This window comes from Delphinus delphis, chromosome 14 (genome assembly GCF_949987515.2).
Source record: "Delphinus delphis chromosome 14, mDelDel1.2, whole genome shotgun sequence".
Taxonomy (NCBI): domain Eukaryota; kingdom Metazoa; phylum Chordata; class Mammalia; order Artiodactyla; family Delphinidae; genus Delphinus; species Delphinus delphis.
The window spans coordinates 8,967,866-8,990,249 of record NC_082696.1 but is presented as its reverse complement, the minus strand read 5'-3'; the positions used below and the strand labels follow the sequence as shown (position 1 = coordinate 8,990,249).

The window sequence follows — 22,384 nt, the reverse complement described above, 5'->3', positions numbered from 1 at the left end:
AGGAAAACAGAGGGAGATCTCTGTCCTCCTGGAGTTTACAAAAATGGAAGAAAGACCATAAACAAATATGTGTAACATCATATAATAACATGATACAGTGTGGTCACAGTAAGCACTGGGGTGACAGGAAAGCAGGTGCAGGAGGTGGAGTGCAAGGGGGACCACGTGTGCTCTGCTTGGTCCCTCTCTGAGCAGCGTGACATCTGACATCACAGGTGGTGGTTCTCTTAAGCCTCTTTAGCCTGTAGATTTTCTTCTCTACGTTTTCTTTCTCCTTCTGTTTCCTTGGTGGAGAAACCACTTCCTTTGACCCGCGGAGCTTTCCATGCTCTGAGTTTTGCTTGTGGCCTCCCCACTGCACGATTTAACGTGTTCTTCCATCTGTTTTTCCGACAAACTCATAGTTAGATTGAGAAGCTTTTCAGAGTCGATTTTGTTGGCAGAAATATCTCACAGGCCGCGCTGTCTGCTTCTATCAGGAGCCGCAAGGAGGTTTTCCTTTAACGTCTTTGCTTCCCCGCCCCACCCTCACCCCAGGTGATGCAGTTTGGAAGGATTGACGGCAACGCGTACATCCTGGACTTCCAGTACCCCTTCTCCGCTGTGCAGGCCTTTGCAGTTGCCCTGGCCAACGTGACCCAGCGCCTCAAATGAAGAGACTGGTGTGGGGAGGAGAGAGCGGTCTGATCGCAGACGCTGGAGGAGCCTGCACGGCCTGGTGCCCGGGGGACCAGAAGACAAGGGCAAAACTGGAAACGTCTGTCAGGCCCAGGGGAGGGCACTGACCTTTCGTTGTTGTTTGTTTGGGTTTTTATTATCCTTTATTTTTTTTTTTCTTCTCTTATTTTTTTAAACAAAAGTAAAATACAGGAGAGCGGTGTTTGCAAGCAAAGGGTGCGAGGCACCTATCTGGTGGTGTTTAGGAGGCGTGGTCGCTGTGGGAATGTCCTACTGGGTTTGCTTATGTCGGTGACGGGACAAAGGGCCCTTCAGAGGGAAGGTTAGACTGCCTTCTCACCTGCTGTTCTTCTAGACGAGGAGTGTGCATTGTTTTCATTCTCCACAACATCTAGCTTTTATTATTCCTCCAACATCACTACTAGTGTAAATATAAAAAACTTGTTAAGAAAAACACAACCAAAAAATCCTGAAGGTACAGGTTCTCTTGGGGGGGGGGGACAACATTTAATTCACGCATATTATGTTATTCCCCCAGAGGTGACTTGATTAATGAGGGGTATTTTGGCAAATGCACTGTGTTTGACTAATAAAAGTAGGCGTTTTACGGGGGTGCTATTACCAGGTATAAATACGATTTGCTCATGAGCTCGTAGGGGAAAGGATGACGGGCGAGGAAGGATCTCCTGCAGGTTTTCACGCAGATGGCTCACACGACTTGAAGCAGTACAAGGGCCACGCTCCTCTTCAGAGGAGGTTTACACTGAAACCTCCCCTAGTTTCCTAATACGTCAGAATTCTGTTGGTTCAGCGATCATTCAGTCTGATTGACTTCGGGAGAAAGATCCCCGAGTAGTGTGGTGTGGGGCAGCGATTTTCTGGGCTGCGGTGGTGGCTCCTTAAGAGACCTGCTGCTGAGAAGTGGGCTTCACTCCCTCTCCCCTCTCATTGTTGAACCTGGGAACCGTGCCAGAGGCGGTGTCTTCCCCATTAGGTAACACTGTTCTATACTTGCTCTTTCTAAAAATGCTGACAACACTGATTTGAAAGCACTCCTTTCCTCTTTGGGGCTGTATTAAAATTCAGTTGGTTAGAGATGTTTTCCAACAGATTAGAAATGTAGCAAAAGAAATGTTAGGCATTTGCCAGGGTATGAAAAGATAAGAGTTATAATCAACTCTTGACAAGAGCCCCACAAGCTTTTCTAGAAAAAAAAAAAAGTTGTTTATTAACTTACAGACTGTTTACTGAGGAGATAAACCACTGGGAGAATGTGGTTAAAGTTACAGTACTTAATGTAGTTGGTTGACTATTCTTTGTTAATTTCAACAACAACAAAAAAAAATCCAGAGGTTCTCTTTTCCCGCCTCCCCCTCCACGGAGGGCAATACTCAGCCCTGATAACAAGACCCAGTTCATCGTTTTCAGTTACTGATATCTGTGATGTTGTTTAGGGCAGGAACACAAGAACTGTGTACCAGTTTAGGGTCCTAAATTTGGATTTTGTTTGAAAACAAACAGGTGGAAGATACTGCAGAAATGTTATTTTCCCCCCCCAAAAAAAAATTTGTTTTCAATCTTCTGTTTTAGTTTAAAAATTAGAAAAGAAACAGGCCCAATGCAAGATGACATCACTTACCATTTTCTTCAGACCCAGAAGAAACACAGGTGAGGTTTCAAATATGGTGAAGGACGTCTCCCAGCTAATACCAGAGCTTCCCATTTTATATTTTAAAATATTGAACCAGATTCTTTGGTGGGTAAATATTTCCAGAAAGAATTTAGCAATGTATTCAGAATTATATAATTCTTTTATATGAGTTTCTGTAGCTTAACATGATGTTTCAATGCTTATTATCAGCTGTGCAATAATGGTTATAGCCTATTTCTAAATAATTTAAATGCAGTTCCTCTGTTTTATTGTCCAAAAGTTAATTATTTATCTTGCTTTCATAGTGTTTGTAGGAATTATTTTGCTACTATGTTCTGGTGAGTTATGCCCACTTTATTATTTATTTAGAAAAATAGTATGTAATGACTTATTTGGTGGCAGTATATTTTGCTGCAAGAAATAAAAAGGATGTGATAGAAGGTTTTTTTTACTGGACAATTTGTAACTTTTTCTAATTGGGAAAAATTCCTATTAATCCTTTAAAAGCAATTCTTTTTTTTTTTTTTTCATTTTGTGGTATCAATTATATAAAAGGAGAAGATTTCTTTGAGATAACATATCCTAAAATATTATTTCCCCTTCTGTTGAAAACTTTATTTTTAATGAAAATAAAAGGTGAAATGAAATGAGACTTAAGAGAATGAGAGTAGCACAAGAAAGGAATTATAGTAGTAAGTTTCAGTTCTTCAAGTTCTGACTGGTTTTTGAGATGTAAAGACCACATTTTAGAACTTTTCCTAATAAGAGCAAAATACAGAGGGAAATCCTTGGAATGAAGACTCCAGATGCGTGAGTGAAGAGAAAGTGAGTGTGTGTCACGAACAATTAACTAAACTTCCTGAATTCTTAGCTCCCTCCCCAAAGGACCTTTTCCCCACCTGGGGACAAAGGCCTCCGTCTGGGATCCGCCTCTGGGTGAGCGGCGGCGGTCGTCGCTCAGCTCTGCGGCCCTGGCCTGAAGGAAGACATAGTCCCCAGTCCAGTCAGACAGGCGTCTGCAGCCGTGGCGACGCGTGTCTTTTCACTTAATGGTGACGTTTACACTTAACTTTAAAAATGCTTCCATTCGGTCAGTCTCAATTTATTAAATGCTACCAAAGTCAGTACTTTAAGCAGCAGAATTCTACATATTTAGTGTCCATTAATAGCAACTTATGAATATTAAGATACCTCAGTGAATCTCTAAAGTTAAAAACATTAGCGCAGTAAATAGCCAACCACATACAGAATCCAGGCCTTTTTGAGGGAAGCGGTGTGTTAACAGACATGAGAACCAGTTTTAAATTTGGTTTTACTTCATCAAACCAAAGGCACAGCTTTGAGTATAGCATATACCCATTGAATGTATGTCTATCCTAAGAAAAACCGGTACCAAGAAAGCAGGAAGATGTCAGAGCTCTTGTGGCAGGATAGGTCAGAGGGTTTGCAGTGTTTTCATCCACGGCTGTTGCTTCCTCATCGAGTGCCCCACGAGGGCATGCGAAGACGTGTAATCGTAGACGAAAGTCAGGAGACCCCGGGATCAAGCCGGCTCTGCCACAAAACTGGAGGGTGACCGTGGGCCTCCATTTGTCTGTAAAAGAAAGGATGGCCTGGACAATTTTCTAAACTCCTGTCGACCAGCTCGAACGGCTTGAGGGCCCAAAATGTAACAGTTTCATCAATTCCATTTTACAAACTTGGAAGGAAGGTTTCAAAACATTGCCCTTTGTAGAGAAATTTTTTTTTTCCTGTATTAATGAGCAACCTACTGAATGTAAACCAGTGCATTTAAAATAATATCTTTGCAAGGTTTACCTCTAGCAACGAATGCATTTGGAATCACGTTTGTTCTCATAAAATTATACAAAAGCACCGATTCCAGGTAAGACAGAGAAGAGAAGCCTTCCCATGAATGTGCCCTACTCGGTGGACACCCCAGAGAACAGCCCTAAAATAAGTCACCACTTTGCCCTGAAGAGTGAGTTGAAAAAAGAACAAAGGAGTACATGCCTAGGCTGGCTTGGGTTCTTGAGTGCTGTGCAGTGCAGTGTTGCACGAGCTTTGCGTGCAGAAGGTTTTCTCGAGAAGGAACCTGTTGTGTCCCCTTGTGGGCCACCTATCGTTTGGCCAAGTCAGGGGTTGTGAGCAAAGTTAGCTGAAACAAAATGTGTCCAAATGTTGTTTGAGTTCCTGGAATTTTGTCATAGCACACAACTCAAAACTCTTCACCTTTTGTGTATTTCCTTGTCCCTGGCTGATGAAGCTCTGAAGGGTTATGGTTTTCATTTCTTTGGCTTTGTGCAATTTTCTTGTAACTTTACTTGTACCTATATTTTCTGTTTATATGTTCTTTTAAATGGGAGGGGGAGGGTTCTAAGATCTCGTTTATTGTAGATAAAATTTTTTTCGTGTTGTAGAAAAGCATGGGTTATGCGTTTGACTGAAAAAGGCACTGTATTATTTACCAAAGGGGTATTGTTTTTGCATTTGTTTATAAATGCATTATTTTGGTACTGTAAATTTGGAAATAATTTCTGAGTTTATTACTACTGGCATTTTCTCCCCCCCCCCCCCCCCCCCCCCCGCCAACTGTAAGTGTGCGATGCAGGTGCACAGGTCCCAGACCAAACCAGACCACCAGCATGTTCTTGTCCCTGCCTCGGGAGCGGCGCGCTGCTGCGTGTGCCTGATCCCTCTCACGTTGGTTTGTTCGTTTTTGAACTCAGCATCCTGCTTTGTTTTACTTTCCAAGCAAGATCTGTTGAGATTTCTGATTTGCATTCTAATGAGCTCACCCTTATTTCCTCTCTTCTTATGTATTTTGTGTATTAGATTGTGCAGGAGGTATTCTAGAAGGCATTAATGGTTTGCATTCAAAATGGCGTGGTTTGTCCAAAGTATTTTCTGTCCTTATTACTGAGATGGATTAATCTCCTTATTTTTTTCCTGATGATTTGAAGTTGCAAGAGTTGTCAGCTATTGCTTAATAAAATTTTACAGATCAAAAACGAATCAGTTACTTGTGTGCAGAATTCAGATGCGGTCTTGAGTCCTTTGAGAAGAAACCACCGCTCTCCATTGGCATGACCCAGCCTCCAGCTGCTTCTCCGATCCCTGGGTTACTGCCAGGGGTTGCTTTGACACCTGAGATCTTTATCATCATTGCTCTTTCTGAGAGCTCAGAGGTTGTGCTGTTTTCTTGGTGAGTTGGTATGAGTTTGTGTTTGTTTTTGTTTTATTTTTCCTTGCTTTTTCAAAGAGGACCCGTCTGTGTCTCTATTTCTGCTAAGATCATCTATACCATTTTTTTAGATTCTACATATATGTGTTAATATACGGTATTTGTTTTTCTTTTTCTGACTTACTTCACTCTGTGTGACAGTCTCTAGGTCCAGCCACATCTCTCCAAATGACCCAATTTCGTTCCTTTTTATGGCTGAGTGATATTCCATTATATGTATGTACCACATCTTTTTTTTTTTGTTCCCTGCCTCTTGCATCTCCCTCCCTCCCTCCCTCCCTATGCCACCCCTCTAGGTGGTCACAAAGCACCGAGCTGATCTCCCTGTGTGTGCCACATCTTCTTTATCCATTCATCTGGCGATGGACATTTAGGTTGCTTCCATGTCCTGGCTATTGTAAATAGTGCTGCAGTGAACACTGTCATGGTAGAAACATTGAACTTTGGTCCCTATCATTCAGTGTATTCTGATTACATAAATGTTGATGATCCCTCCAAAAACAAGAGGATCTGATTCACGGTGTTCCTGTCACAGCACCTACAAGACCTGAGTTGCTAGATACATCAACACCTTTTTAAATTGGTAGCAAACTTAATAAAACCGGGTTTTGAGCAATTCCACTACAAGTGCTAATATAACTGTTAATTGCTGTTATTACTAAGGAGTCTTAGTGCACCTCCTTGCTCCACCCTAGAATTCCCTCTGACCGTGGGAGGGAGGCAGGGACTGGGGGTCATAGGAGGCGCATCTGTAAACACCATAGTTCCCACGTGCATTTACAGAACCACCCATTTGTTTTTTTCAGGGATAAAAAATAGACACGTAGTCACTCAGGCTTTGGGAGAAAGAGAACCAAAAGCGACTGTCGTCTCTAACAAATTCTAATCATTCATTAAGTTTTAAAATAATCAAAGGACTATAAATCTGCTTTAAATAGTCATAACCATATGAAGCTAACCCCAATTCCGTAGGCGAATCTAAACGCGTCTCGTTTTACTGTGAAAGTCTGTGAACTTCCAGTTAATATTCCTTGTATCTTCATCACTTAAATCAGGTAGCGGGGAAACCTGATCAGGAACAGCCCCCTCCTCCCCTCCCCCCAAAATCAAGGGACCAAGACCCTAACAGCCAGGCTGTGTTGGTTGGTGCCAAGGGCCATGTGTAGGAGTGGGGCTACCTTCTCCACCAGCCCAGCCCTAAGGTCAGCTTTGGGACCGTTCGGCGTGAGTTGGTGTCTCCAGAAGTGTTTTATTTTTTAAGTAAGAAAACTTGGCAAATCCCTTGCCTTCTACAGACGTATTGTGAAAAGCGTGCGTTCTATGTTTATTCTGGCACTCAGCATGCTTTTCCCGGTAGTGTTAAGAGAAGAGGGAATCAGTTTAGCTCTCACATCCTGGTCCCCAGAACTCATTGTAGAAGAGAAATGACTGCCTCGTGGAGACTGCATTGCAGTTTTTCAAGAATGCACAGGTAACTCTCCAAACTCCACTATGAGGTGGTTACCTTTTGCCTTCCTTTCCTTTCAGAAGAAAATTGAAGCATTGAGAGGTTGAAATGGTTCCTGGATTCCACAGACAAAAAAATGATCCTGAAATAGAATTGAAGATTTCTAGGCCACATTAATGAATAGGCCTAGTTTATTCCCAGCTTCTCACTCGGGTGTTTCGTAATGATTTGCCTGTAATGAGCTCTGAGCCACTTACACTTAGTCATCTCCCTTGAAAAGAGGCAATGTAGGTGGGCCACCCTCGCCCATCAGCAGGTGAGCTCACCCTGTCGACAGCTCTTTCTTGTCAGAAGATAGAACAGTTAACTCACCCAGGCATCCCAGAGGAGCAGGTCTGTGTGGATTTGTTTCTTTGCGTATCTTAGAAAGAGTTGCTCAATCCACTAAAGAAGGTGAAACCATCCACGTGAAGAATGGACTCATTTCTTAAATCTGCTTGAAGTTCCTGTTAGAACGATAGCTTCAAATGAGAACAGGCACACCAGCACAGAAGCAGGACCCCGGCAGGAAACTGAGTCAGGTGTGAAAATAGTTATACCTCATCCCTTCTGCTTTCCCTTTTCTTAGTTTCCTGCTTTCCACATCGCTTCCCTCTATAGGGAGTGCGTTCTCTGTGCTTCAGGTGACCTTAAAGCCACTCTCCTGAAGCTTCCCTTACATAGGGATGGGAGCATTCAGTGCAGTTTCAAGCCTTGTTCCTTGAAACCTTGCTGTTGAGGCAAAGTAAAAGCTCTATGGGAAATTATAAAACTATAGCAGAGAACTTAATTGCGTTTATCTTAAGGACAAATAAGCCTGAGGAATTTCTTAAACCTCAGTCACCTTCAGGACAGCGTGCACACGGTTTGCATACCATTTTTGTCTTTGCCGTGTGAAATATCTGTGCCTTTGGTGGATCCGAAATTCCGGTAGCCCATGCACCATTTAGCTCTTGCTCTGTTCTAGGCACTTTCTAAGTCCCAGGATTATGCAGCATTTTCACTGCCTGTGCTCCTTCCCTCCTCTGCTCCCCCCCCAACCAAAAAAATGGGGGGAGTTTGGATATTAAAGGCTGGCCGCATAGCAGTATCTCAAACTACTGATGAAGTTGCCTTCTCTTAGTCAAGTCGGTTACCTTAGTCATTTACCCCATCTTCAACCGTCAGGGTGCAGAGAGAACCTCATGAGTTCTCTTCCACTCTTCTTCAAAGTAGGAAGGAGTGGCCAGTCCTGACACCATTCCCCGTTGTGTGCGCAAGGAACCAGGGGTCGCTGTGCGTTTTTTTAGTTGGGCCTCCAGCTTGTTCAGACGGTCTTGTGGTTTCTCCTTTCACGTGGATTAATTCGGTGTTGCCTGCCTCCCTCCCTAGGTGTCACCTTGAGGGCCCGCCATGAACCGCCTGTCACAGTGTTGCATCGACCCAGTAGTGGTGCAGTCCCTGTTGCAAGAGGAGAAATCCTTGCGTCCCTGAATCCCGTTCTTCTCACGTCTGGTATCATGGAAACCTGGGCTTTACCGGTGTTACTTTTTCTTTCTCTCCTGGTAAGGTGAGTGACCCAGACACCACAGTGCTTGCGACACACACGTGTGATGGATTCCCGCTGTACGCAGGATTGTCCTCGAGTGACTCATTTCTTTCTGTGCTGGAGCCCCACGGGGTCCTGTGAGCCCCGGTCACATGTTCCTCAAGAGCCTTTACTGACTACAGGAGGCTCTTAAGTCCCAGAATTATGGTTTCTTGCCGGCATTGAAGCTTGACTCCTTTGTTTTAAATCATAAGAGAAAACATTTCTCTGACAGGAAGAGATTGTCTCCACTCATTCCATCAGAATAACCAGCCCCAGCCGCGGCTTGGTGTCCAGCAGTGTGGGAGAAGGTCCCGTCAACGCCAAAGCGTTCATTTGTTGACACGGATCCCAAGCCAGTGGGGGAGGCTAGTTGCTCTAAAAACTGCAGAACGTTGGATTTACTGAACCCTCAGGATTTCTGCCCCAACTCAGCCACGTGGAGTTGGCCTCCTTTCCGCTAGCCCTTCTGTTTCCTTCTATTCCCACGAGCTCCACCCCAGTGGGTCTCACCCTTGCTTCAGGGCTCCCCTCCCATGGGATGAGTTCATAAGCATCCTCTTTTCCAACACCCATACCTCCTGGCAGGTGCTGAATTCCTGGGAGGCTGAGAGAGTGAGTGCAACAGACTTGGAGGGGATCAGCCAGGTTTCTTCGCCCGTGTCCCCAGGAAGCCCTCAGACTAGATCACACCCACCTCTTGAGAGCGTCACATTCCCCAAACCTGCTCAGTTCCTGGCATGTAACTCACTGGTTGGATTCTGCCCGCCAGCGGCTAGAAGCAGTGATGGTGACACTCCTCCTTCTGATGGGGTCCCTGCAGCGACCTGCCCTCCAGGGGGATTACAGCACGGGGCACGCCAGCCTGTCTCTTAATGTGTTTTCATGGTGTTGGTCTCTCAAGTTCGTGCTTGAAAAATGTGATCTGTGTGGAAAGAAGAACTGGTAAACCTGTATTTGAAAGCATAATAATTTTTTAAAACTAGCCAGATACAAGTGCGTCTGTACCAAGAGACTTTTATTTGGAGCCTGGTACTTTTTTTTTTATCCTCAGTACACTGTAGAGACTCAGCTAACTTTAGGTAGCTAAAGGTCTCCTGTCTAACTGGTGCAACACAAGGCTGTCTGGCTGTGTATCCGTACCCAAAACCAAAGCAAAGGTAAAAATGACACCAACAGCGCAACCCCATAAAAACAGCAAGTTTTGCAAACCACAGTGGGAAAGTATGCCCTTGTGGCATCATAAATCCCTCTTCACCAGCCCTTTGTGGGAAGGTTTGGTCCCAGTTTAGAGATGGGGAAATCAGGTAGAAATTCCTAAGTGACTTTGCTCCAAGCCAGGCAGTGTTGAGAGAAAGCCAGGAGCAAATCTCAGAGCAGCCAAATCACCACTCCTCTTTGAAAAGGGCTCCTGTGAAGCTTCGTAAATGACAGAGAACAACAGCACTGACACCTCCCCGCCTCCAAGCCCCGGCGACTGGAAAGCCGCCCTCCTCCGGGAAATGATGCCCAGACCCAGAGCCCAGGGCGAGGCTGAGAGCTGTCCTCAACATTTGCCCTTCACTTATTTCTCCTTGATGGTCAGTTTCCCAAGAGGGATGTGATGCTCCTAAGACCCAGGTTCATCTTGTCCAGACCCCTGACCAGGACGTCTCAGAAGTGACAAGAAACTCAGTGAGTTAAAATTCAGAGAAGAGAAGCCACTCTGCAGGACGGCTCACTTTTCATCAGAGAGCCTGAGCTGCTAGCAGAAAGACCTGCCTGGGTGTGGGAGAAAGGGACTCAGCCCAAAGAGAAGAACCAGAAAGGACAGTACGCCCAGAATATTCCACACCAGCCACCCTCCTAAGGGGAGAAAAGAGTTGATTTTCAAACCTCTCACGTGGGCCAGACAAAGAGCTGCTAGAGGTAGAAGAGGCAGGGGCCTGACCCAAACCTTCCTACACAGAGGTCTCCTTTAGGCTGCTTTGTGCTATGAAGTGTTCCAGGCTTTGTTCCCTCTTGTCACAGAAGCAGCAAAGTGCTCTCCCAGGGGCCTGGGCTCCTAAACGCTTCAGCCCTGCCCAGACCTGGTGCCTGGCCGACTCCACTGGGAGAGGCTCCATGCTGTGCACCTGTGGAGCTCCAAGGTTACAGGTAAGGGATGGGGCAAATCAGCAGGATTCCAGCATTAAAACCCAGGCATTTTTCTTGGAAACAGTTCAGATTTCATTTACAACTTATGAAGTATGCATGTCCTTAACAAATGCCTGTGTGCACCCTTGGATGGCAGAGTTATAACTGAGACCAGACTTGAATGGAAAGTCCTTGGTAAAGGCTGGGTCACAGCACTCTTTCAATGAGTAGTGACAAGACTGTATTAACGGTGAATGGGTTCTAGGTCAGTGAGAATACCTGGCTGGGTGTGTCATTGTCCCGGGCCTTGTGGAGAGGCAGCGTGGCGGAGGGCGAGGAGCACTGCTCTGCAAGCTGGGAGATGAAGGAGGTTATCCCGGATCTGTCGCCAAATTGCGCAACCTAACTGATAGATGGAGACGGGACTAAGTATTCCCCAGGCGTGGGCCAAACTTCCCCAGTAATTGCACACACTGACGAAAGGAAAACACGTTCCTTTACTGTAGGATTTTCTGGAAACATCAGTATGCTAATGTGTTGTGCGTGGTGGGCCGCCAAGAGGAGGAAATACCAAACTTTTTTGCCCTCAGAATCCTATTTTAAGGGAGCATCTTGTAGGACCAATGGCCCAAGGAGTAGATAGGATTAGGGAAATTGGACTGGATGCTCTCCAAATTCTTCCCGAGTTCAGAATTCTGTGCTTTTGTGAATTTTACTGAAAACTTAAGGCAGGTTTCTTTTCTCCCTCGTCTGATAGAATAAAAGATCTACTTGGCTTCTGCGCAAGTAGGCAAGAGACCCTTGTTCAAGTGTGAAGTGTGTTTGCTGAGCTGCACAGGTGTAGAGTGTTGTTTTGTTTCTACAGGGTACTTAACGGAGCAGAGCTGTTGGGAACAGAAATGAGCTCTTGCCCATTACAGCCCACCAAGATGCAAATATTTAGCTCGTTGAGTTTGCAGTTCTAACTCAGACAAATACACTCTTTCCTAAGGTAACTGAGATTGAGGACGTCAGACTCATTCTGACCTACCTCATCTTCTGGCCCTAATTGGTATTTCCAGATTTCTGTTCTCTAGCTTCACCGGGGGCCCTAGACATCATCTTTCACTCAGTTTAGAGAAGAGAACCACTTAGGGTCAACCAAGCATTCATCTGGGTTGAAGCCAGTACATTACACCCTAAGGTCTGCGCTCTCCAGGGGTTGGGAGTTCATATCCAGAAATGCGGTCATGAATAGAACTTCAGCTGGCTGGGTAGGTGATACACAAAAGTAAACGTCTCTTCTGAACTCTTGCAAAAAGACTTCTTGTCATTTCAGTTGCCAAAAACAAGCCAAGGGCTGAGAATATTCATCTGATCTGAAAGTCAGAGCAAATCATGTCCCCTAGGGGGACCCCATTCCCTGACCCCATTACCTGAAGCCTGGCATCCACCTGGGCCCTACCTAAATGGGAGGGGGACAGCTGGTAGCCACCTGGGGATGGCCTAAGTGGGAGGGGTCTGGGCCTCACTGTGTGTTCCTGGGAGGATCCCAAGCCCCTGGTTAGGACCTCCCTAGGGGAGGCCTGGTGCTCAGGGCCCTGAAAGGGCCACTAGGGAGATACTGAATTGTGCCCCTTGGTTCCAGGGAGACAGCCCAGGAGTCAGGGTTGCCTCAAGATGATCTGGAAGTTCCTCGTTGTCTTACTTTTATGGAAGTAAAGACCGACCAAATGGTGACAAGCAAAGCCTACTTATTCAGAGCTTGCTGGAGCAAGGGAGTCAGCCACCATCGCTGAGATTGCCAGGGACTCAAAGGCAGGCAGAGGAGTGGGAAAGCTTCGTAGTGAAGAAAGGGACAGCTTCAAGTGTGTCCTGATGGAGGCTGCGGGGAAGCTGGAGGCGGCTGACTAGAAGCCTGGGATCCGTGATTGTTAGGGGTGCATATTGGCTTTCTCTGGCTGGTCCTAAATTAGAAGCAGGGACAAAAATTAGGGGAACTGTCAGTTATTAGTCAAGTGCTGACTGTTTGGGGCCAGTTGTCGCAGGGGTGATGGTTGGGCTTCCGGGATTGTTGCTGGAGAGGGCGGTGTGACTTCCTGTATGTCTGACTTCGGGCAGACAGGCTTCTGGGGTGCTTACTGCAGGTTGCAGGCAGGTCAGAGTGTTTGTATGTGGTCTGGACACTGTTGACTTATCTATTGGGTCTCTCAGTTTAAGAAAGCAAATTTCCAGTTTTCCTGAATTTTATCATAAGAATGAAATCAACCTTCCCCCAGTGAACAGTAAACTAACTGACATTAATAAAAATACCTTACAATCGCACAATTCTATCTTTAAATACCTAAGAAATGCTGTCCAGAAAACATGCGAGATGCATCTTGCACAGTTTCTAATTTGATCATGCAAGCATGGAAATGGCCTGCTGGACTATGGGCACATTCGGAAATAATCACAAGGGGATAAACACTTAGGAGCCACTGGAAGTTACGTGAGAAAGATAATTAGGAAATACTCTGCAGATCATAACCTAGTTACAGTCACATTTTATCACAAACCTCATTTTTATTTTATTGCCTTGATTCACCCCCAAGGAACACAAAAACAGTCCCTGCAGTGCGCACGGTGAGTTCTTGCAAGCTTTGTGTTTTCTGTGGCAGAGTTGGGGCAGTGGTTCTCTTCACTGATGGAGGTTAGTTCCGGGGACTGTGCTCTCCCGAAACAGGGCTGTGCTGCCCATTACCAGGTCACCTGCTTCTGAAGTGTTTGACTAAGAATTCTCCCACCTCTAAATAGTAATACCACCCTGGGGAGGAAAGTGGATTCTGATTCCCACGGGGGTGGCGGGTGGAGAGGGGGGAGACGTAGCATCTTCGAGAGAGCTCAGCAGCGCGTGAATATTAAAGCCAGCGTGTTCTCAGAAATTCATGGAGAATTTCACTACTGATTGACTCACCATCCCTGCAAACCTCTCAGTAGAAGGGGTGGTACGTATAAACTGTCAGTGACAGCTTTATCGGAACTCCAACTTTTCCATACTCCTTTTGAAATCATCCAGGCTGCCCGTGTCCTCCTGCTGGACAAACAGGGTTATCTCCCCCTCTGCCCCTGCAGGTCCTCTGGTGCTTGGGCCTTGGCTCCTTCGAGATACCCTGCCTCAGAGAAGAGTACTTTCAGCTCAGGGTTGAGTGCGGTGACCTGCTGGCAAACGTTTAACAGCCAGCTCTCCGGACACAAGCAGAATCCTGCACGCATAAATATACCTACATAAGCATTATAAATTGCTGTGATATAAAGAACGCATAGCACACAATCACAAATAATAAAATGTACAGTGCTCTAGCATAATTCCGTACAGCCATTTGCGTCTCACGGAATGCTTCTGTCGATTTTTGCCAAACGCTTGTATCCATAGCCAACCAATGATCACAGCTGACAAACGAGTGCAGTTCGGACATGAATGTTGGTTGATGCCTTCATTTACATTTATGAGCAAGACAGACATGAAACAACAAAGATGTGTGTTCAATGCATCGCCAGAACTTTACCCGGACATTAATGACATGAGCAATTTCTGTGATAAATCGGATCATAATTTCTGAATGCTGGAAGAAAATTTCCTCAAGTTTCTGGTGCTATTCACAGTGTAATGGCTACTGACATGATACATTTTTCAAGTTAAACTGCATTATCAACATTGTCTCTGACTTTCTTAAGTCTAGAGCTTACACTTGAAGCAATAAACAGAACCAAGTTCATTCCTGATTTATGGCTTTTTGCTGATTTTCATGGTGTAAATATTCCCACCAGAGCCAGTTTCAAGCAACCAACGTGTCATCGAATGTGGAGTTAGAAGGAAATGCGCAGTAAGTAGCAACTTAATGTTTAATAAGTGACTGGGTTTAACAATAAGGTCTCAAGATTCCTGAAAATTGAACCATCGTGAGGCAGTGCGAGCCGACTCCAGCATGTCACTCGTGTGCGTTGTTTTTCAGAATACAGGGCAAGCCCGGCCTCAGGTCGCATGGCAACGTAGGGGTCGTTGCATCTAAGGAGGCTACGTGCTTCACCAGAAGTTATTCAGCTGGTGGGTTCAAGACTTAGATTTTTACAATTTTTCCGTTAATTCAGCACATATTAATGAAGTGCCTACCACGTGCCAGTCACCAGGATTCCTGTTGAGACAGGAAATCCCAGCGTGAATAAAATAAGCCCAGCCCCGCCTCACAGAGTGTATGGTCCCAGCGAGACTCTACTGACTCCCTCCTCTCCCAGGTCAGCGCATCCTCTCCACTCAAGGCCTTAGTGTTCCGGAACCCGGTGGAAGGGCTCCCAGCTGTGCAGCCAGCCTGGTGCACTCCTCTCTTCCTGCTCCCACGATGGTACACCGTCAGGTCCCATCCAGCTCTCCACCCAGGGCTCTGGAGCCCTCCCACTACTCCACCTCTGCAGCCTCGACCCCATTGAAGCCCTCGTGACCTTCCATCTAGACTTCTGGAGCCTCCTAACTGATCTTCTGGCTGCTTCTTCCCCTGGACCACTCTCAACTCAGTAACCAGGGTGATTTTTTTTTTTAATCCCTGTTTTTGTATCATTTCTCAGCTTAAAATCCCGTAACAGTGTTCAGGCGTGGTGGTGAGAGGCATCACCTCTAGATCCAGCCTGCTTGGGTATGTTGCCCACTCGCTGGGTAACTTAGGGCAAGATGACACAGCAGCTCTGGATCTGTTTCCCCACCCGCAGAAAGAAGATACTATAGTGCCCACTGGATAGGGTAGTTTTGAGGATTGAATGAGTTAGCAGTGTGAAGTGCTCGGAATGTCGCATCACCATCCTTATCATTAGGATAAAAACCAAACCCCCTACCTGCTTCTGACTACTCTTCCAGCCTCAGCTCTGTGCTCCAGAACCCAGTTCCTCTCTGCATGCTTCTCACCACGCTGGCCCTTGCCCAAGCTCATCTCACTTCCTGCCACACCTTCCCTTATCCGCCCAGCTTCCCCTTTAACTCAGCTCACCCTTCAGAGCTCTTTCAAGACCATGTTTGCAGTGAAGCCTTCCCTTGCTCCATTCTAGATCAAGTATTTTGTTAAGTTCCTTCAGAGCACATGTCCCATTGTACTCACATGTGGGTTAGGATGAATATATAACAGTACATGTTCTGTCTACACTGCGGACCCCATGAGAGTGCCCAGTGCTTTGTAAAGTACCTGGAACAGGGTGGGTGCTCAGTATACGTAAAATCTCTGTAATAAACAGGACTTATCTAAGACCCATCTGTGAGACCACTCATCATAAGCAAAATTCTCCTCCAGCAAAATTCCAGTGTAAATTGAAAAGTTTGGCTGCAAGCCTGATTTGCCTAAAGGTAGCATTTGAAAGAGTCAGCTCTTTCACCCTAGTACTCCCGTTTCCCAAAACTGCCAAGAGCCCCGCTTAGCCTCTACCAAGTGCTCAGCATGACAGGAAAAGGACAAGGATAATATCAAGACTTTGGGGCCTTTCCAAAGTATGTTACCCTTGAGGATTGCTAGCTGTTGAGCAAGCCAGACTTCCCAAGACCATTCCTAAAGATCTCAGTGGGTAAGTAGTTGCCACAAACACTGAGCAGCCACTGAATACAGGACATCCCTGCAGCTGCCTCACCTTGACTCTGTTTACCAGGAAAGACTGAACTAGAGAAGGGGTCAGCTTCCCAAACGAAAACCTGAAAACTAGGTTCAGCTCACTAGGGTCAAGCAATTCTTTCCTCGTAGGTGCAACACACTTTGTTTATATGTTGTAAGTCCTTATGAGAGAAAAATACTGAAGTAAAAACGTTGTATCAGGGATTTGCTTTAATATATCCCAACAGCAAAAATGGTAGGGAGATCAGATAAAACAAGAAGGGCACTGGTAACTCAGGCTGGGCGAGAGATGATGGATACGTGGATGGGGAGTGAGTAAGGGAATTCATTCAACTAGACTCTTTTTGAGTATGTGTGAAAATTTCCATAATGAAAGTTTTTAAATAGCCCCAAGAAATACATAAAGCAAAAATTGATGGACCTACAGGGATTCATTGACAGATCCACCAGTGCGGTGGGAGCTTACATCATAGTTCTTTTCATTGTAGACGGATCTAACACTCAAAAGCCTAAGCTCACGGACAGAAGTAAAACTTGGCACCCGACAACTAGAGCATACGAAATCTTTTGAAACAAAAGCGGAACATTTATAAAAATTGATCACATAGGAGACCATCAAGCAAGTATCAACAAAATTCAAAGAATCAGTACCGTATAGACTATGTTTCTGGAACACAATGCAATTAAGGTATAAGTCAATATAAAGAGACAGAATTGTCCAGATACTTGAAATTTTGAAATGCATTCTAAGTGATCCAGAGACGAGAGAAGAACTGTATGGTAATGAATCGAAATGAAATGCCATGAAAACGGTACTTGGAGTTACATTTGTAGCCTTAAATGCTTATTTTTACATAAGAACAAAAACGGAAAATGAGCAAAATATACATCTTCGGACATTGGAAAAATAACAGAAATTTAAAAAAAAGAATACAAAGATAAGAACAGATTTTAATTAACATAAAAACCAAAAACATTCAAGGAATGGAACAATAGCTGTCCTATGACCTCTCAGTGCTGTCCTGGGTCAGCTACCGACCTTCCCTCTGAGCCAAAGGGAGTCCTGGGGCTGGATTTTATTCTTGTAAGTCATATTTACTCTCTACCATCAAGCATTCACTGACCTCAGAGGAAAAGGCTATGAGCAGTGTGTGCTAGTGACTCTCTTTGCTCTCCTCCCCAGATCCTGTGCTTTCTCTGTCCAGTTCTGAGTCCCAGGAGACTGACACCGATGGACTGCATCACTCAGCAGGCTTGATCCCTGGCTTCCTGTCAGGTTTGTTTGGTCAGTGGGAGGCACTGGCATGAGATTGGCAGAGGAATATGTATGCACGATTATTACTATCACAACTGTAACAGGACTCTGAACATTTTAGCCTCACTTGTCCTTAAATACAGGGTGTATCTTCAATGGGTTGTGTGATGATGCTATGTGAAATCAGGGAATCAGAGCTGTTTCTTAATGGAGCTGCAGTAGCTCATCCTCCAAATACAGCTGGTCTTCAGTGGGGTGCCTCAGTAGAGGCTGTACCACGTATTGAGTAAAAGTGAAATCTCTGCAGTCAGACACATCTGGGACCAAATACAGCTCCTGTTACTTGCTGTGGAATTATGAGCAGATACTCAATCCCTCTAAGCTTCGGTTACCTCAAAATGTCAATAATAATAGTAGCCACCTATGACAGTTAATTTTATGTGTCAAGTTGACTGGCCATGGGGTGCCCAGATCAAACATTATTTCTGAGTGTGTCTATGAGAATGTTTCTGGATGAGATTAGCCCTTGAATTGGTGGGCTCAGTAAACTAAATTGTCCCCTTCCCAACGTGGGTGGGTATCATCCAACCCACTGAGGGCCTGAATAGGACAAAAGTCAGAGGAAGGAGAAATTCACCTACTTTTTATCTGCCTCACTGTTTGAGCTGGGGCCTCTCATCTTCTGTGGTCCTCAGACTGGGACTTGCACCATAGGCTTTCCTGGTTCTTAGGCCTTTGGACTTGGACTGGAATTACACCAGCAGCTTTCCCAGGTCTCCAGCTTGCAAAAGGCAGTTGTGGGAGTTCTCCGCCTCCATAATCACATGAGCCAATTCCTCATAATAAATACATATATTCTGTTGGTTCCTGTTGTTTCTATTTCTTTGGAGAACCTAATGCACCACCTCATAAAACTGTTGAGATAGCTGAGTGAGACAGCGGCATCACATGCTTATCACAGTGTCTCGCACACAATATGAAATGGGTCTATTATGATAGTTGTTGGTAATAAAACTACCATTGGGGCTTCCCTGGTGGCACATTGGTTAAGAATCTGCCTGCCAATGCAGGGGACACGGGTTTGAGCCCTGGTCCGGGAAGATCCCACATGCCGTGGAGCAAGTAGGCCCGTGCGCCACAACTACTGAGCCTGCGCTCTAGAGCCCGCGAGCCACAACTACTGAAGGCCGCGCGCCTAGAGCCCGTGCTCCACAACAAGAGAAGCCACCACTAGCCGCAACTAGAGAAAGCCCGCGTGCAGCAACGAAGACCCAACGCAGCCAAAAATAAATAAATAAATAAATTTTAAAAATAAAAAAAAGAACACTACCATTAACAGTGTATCCAGGGAATATCTCAACTAAGAGCCAGAAAAACAAGAAACTTGCTGTGTGGTTTCTTTGAGGAGCAGAGAAAGAATTGCGTGTTGCTGTTTGTGACTGAGCAATAATAAATTATACTGACCGTATTCATAGTACTCCTCATCTCATCTTCTAGTTAGATTTTCTTATGGCTTTCCTTTATTGTATTTCACTCAGAGGATGAAGATGATCTGAATAGTATTTTTGATTTGATGATTCTTTGCAGAGTCTCTTATGTTCTCAGAAGAAACAATGCCCTTTAAAATCTAATCCACAAATAAACAAGCCAGTAAGCATAAGGAACCCTGTATGAAATGCAGTTCACTCTGAGGTCTCATGGTTTCGTATTTCAAAAGACAGGGATGCAAAGGATTAACTTTAAGGGGTATTTCTCCTCTTTTGCTACCAACACCTTTTAAAGAGGCATCAAAAACAAAGATTTACAAAACTGTATATTCAGTCAAATTTCGTGTAAATGAACAATGTATTTCACTTAGAAAAGGTATAAAAAGTTGCTGGCTTCAGATCTTTTCAAAATCTCATTAACATCTTGATCTTTAAAAATTGAACATTGAGGGAATTCCCTGGTGGTCCAGTGGTGAGGACTCTGCACTTTCACTGAGGGCCCAGGTCCAGGAACCAAGATCCCGCGAGCCGCATGGCTTGGCCAAAAAAAAAAAAAAAATTGAATATTGGGGCAATCATTACAGGGACTTGGGCAGTAATTTAATGTATTACACGTATTGTAAGAGAAGTATTTTAAAATGTTTACAGTGATTGTCGGGGTGAATATATGGATGATTTTCATTTTCTTAGCTAAGCTGTTTGTTATATAAGTTTCTATAATGAGAAAGAATGGATATCAGTACTCCTGGGGGGAGGAAATATGCAAATGCTCCAGGGGAGTTAACCCATTAATGAGAATTTACTGTGGACCAGGCGTGTATTCAGGGCTCTACATAATGTTTCCCACAAACTCATGAGGCAGCCTGCATTATCATCCTTTCTGTACGCATGAAAGGGACCAAAACTTAGAGATATTAAGTATTCAGCCCAAACTCACATTGCTAAAAAAGTGGTAGAGTCACTCATCTTTCTGATTAGAACCTGTGCTCTTAGCCGCAATTGAATGAACATTCTTGCTTTCTTGCAGTTGCATAAGAGCATCACAATAAGATAATGGTCCTTTTAACAAGTGGAAGTGTAGAAGGGATAATTTGAGGGCATTCAACAAGCATGTATTAAGTACCTATCTGAGCTGAGCACCAGCATAACATTGTTAATAAGACGGGGTCCAAAAAATGAAGGTGGAGGATTGAACATACTTTTGCTAAAACCCCACAAAACCCCTGAAACTCCACTAAAACAACAGGAAAGGGATTTTTAAAAAAATTAATACACCCTCAAGGACAGGAAGAATGGGGGAGAAGATAATAACAACAAAATTTTGCAAAATAAAGCAAATGAGCAGATATGGAAAACCTTATATACTTAGCCTGCAATGAGGAAAGCCAGAAAACAACCCAATCTGCACCGTAGATTCCTCAAGCATTTTGGGAACCAGCGGCAGAATCACCTTCTTTAGAAGTGAGAGTGAAGGGGCTTCCTTGATGGCACAGTGGTTAGGAATCTGCCTGCCAATGCAGAGGACATGGGTTCGAGCCCTGGTCCAGGAAGATCCCACATGCTGCGGAGCAACTAAGCTCGTGCGTCACAACTACTTAGCCTGCGCTCTAGAGCCCGTGAGCCACAACTGCTGAGCCCGAGAGCCTAGAGCCTGTGCTCCACAACAAGAGAAGCCACTGCAATGAGAAGCCCGCGCACCGCAACGAAGAGTAGCCCCCGCTCGCGGCAACTAGAGAAAACCCGCGTGCAGCAACAAAGACCCAAGGCAGCCAAAAAAAAAAAAAAAAAAAGAGTGAAGATAGGGCAAAAATCATGATGAATCACTACAGACCACTAGAATGGCTACAAGTAAAAATCTCGAAATCAAGAGTAGTAAGGACATGGTGCAACTGGAACTCCTGCACATTGTTGGTGGGAATGTAAATGCCACAATCACTTTGGAAAACAGTTTGACCGTATCTACTAAAGCCAAATATATGTGTAGTCTATAACCCAGTGATTTCACTAGGTGTAAACCCAAGTAAAATGAGTGCTTATGCCCCTCCCAAAAAAATACAAGAAAGTTCATAATCTGAATAACCAAAAACGGATAAATTACGCTATATCTATACACTGGCATACTGTATAGAAAAAACAAAGAAACCAAAACCACAAAACACTGCATGAAACAACACTTAAAAATACAACATAGGGCTTCCCTGGTGGCGCAGTGGTTGAGAGTCCGCCTGCCGATGCAGGGGACACGGGTTCGTGCCCCAGTCCGGGAAGATCCCACATGCCGCGGAGCGGCTGGGCCAGTGAGCCATGGCCGCTGAGCCTGCGCGTCCGGAGCCTGTGCTCCGCAACGGGAGAGGCCATGACAGTGAGAGGCCCGCGTACCGCAAAAAAAAAAAACAAAAAAACCCATAATATTCAGCTAACAAAAGTCAAACAGAAGAATGCATACTGTATGATTCTATATAATATTGAAAAGTAGGCAAAATATATTTATAGTGATAGAAGCCAGAATAGTGATTACCACTGGGAGAGGAAGTGGCAGGGAAAAGACAAGACAGAGCCTTCTGGGGGGTGGGAAATGTCCTGCATCTTCATGTTTGTAGTGGTTACATGGATGAATATATATGTAAAAGTTGGATAATGTATACACTTAAAATTGCATAATGTTATGTATGTTATACCTCAATTAAAAAAAAAAACAACAGGAAGATAGATTGAACGTCTGATAAGCTGTTAAATTCCCAAATCTATCTCCACTCTGTGCCAGTAGGCAACTTCCATTCCCCAACATTGGTGGGAAGCTAGAGGTTGATTCCCTAGAGACTATGAAATTGAGGGTATCTGGACTGGGACATACTGGGCAAAATCACAGGCCGGGAAACTGTGCTGAAAACAGGGGTATAGAAATTAACCTTCAAAGATAGCCCCAAACAGTTCCCCTCCTCCCTATATGGGCATGAAGCAGCTCCCATCAAGAGGTTGAGTCCTGTTAATTCCATTAAGCTGGGCTGGGTCTCTACTGCTTCAACCTGTAGGATACAAAGAAAGTGCTGTCCTGGGACTCCCAGGCACCGCCATTAAGAAGGCCTGTCTGCCTACACTATCTCCTTCTGAGAACCTACTGCCATACTGTGAGGAAGCCCAAGCAGCTTCATGGAGAGGCCTACATGGAAGAGTCAGGCCCTTTGCCAGCAGCTCAGCTGAGCTCCCAGCATCAGATGACCAGCCATGTGAGTGAGGCATCATGGAACTGGATCCTCCAGCTGGAGGAGCCACCCTGGCTGATGTCACATGGAGC

At 45.0% G+C, this 22,384-nt stretch overlaps 1 protein-coding gene across 1 annotated transcript in view; it reads left to right on the top strand.

The window, feature by feature from the left end:
* Positions 1-5,325, top strand: part of TULP4 (TUB like protein 4) — a 228,041-nt gene extending 222,716 nt beyond the window's left edge. The window contains exon 15 of the mRNA XM_060029706.1: positions 538-5,325. Coding sequence (XP_059885689.1) covers positions 538-654 — 117 coding nt within the window. The 3' untranslated portion in view covers positions 655-5,325. The remainder of the gene's footprint in view (positions 1-537) is intronic.
* Positions 5,326-22,384: the final 17,059 nt, after the last annotated feature.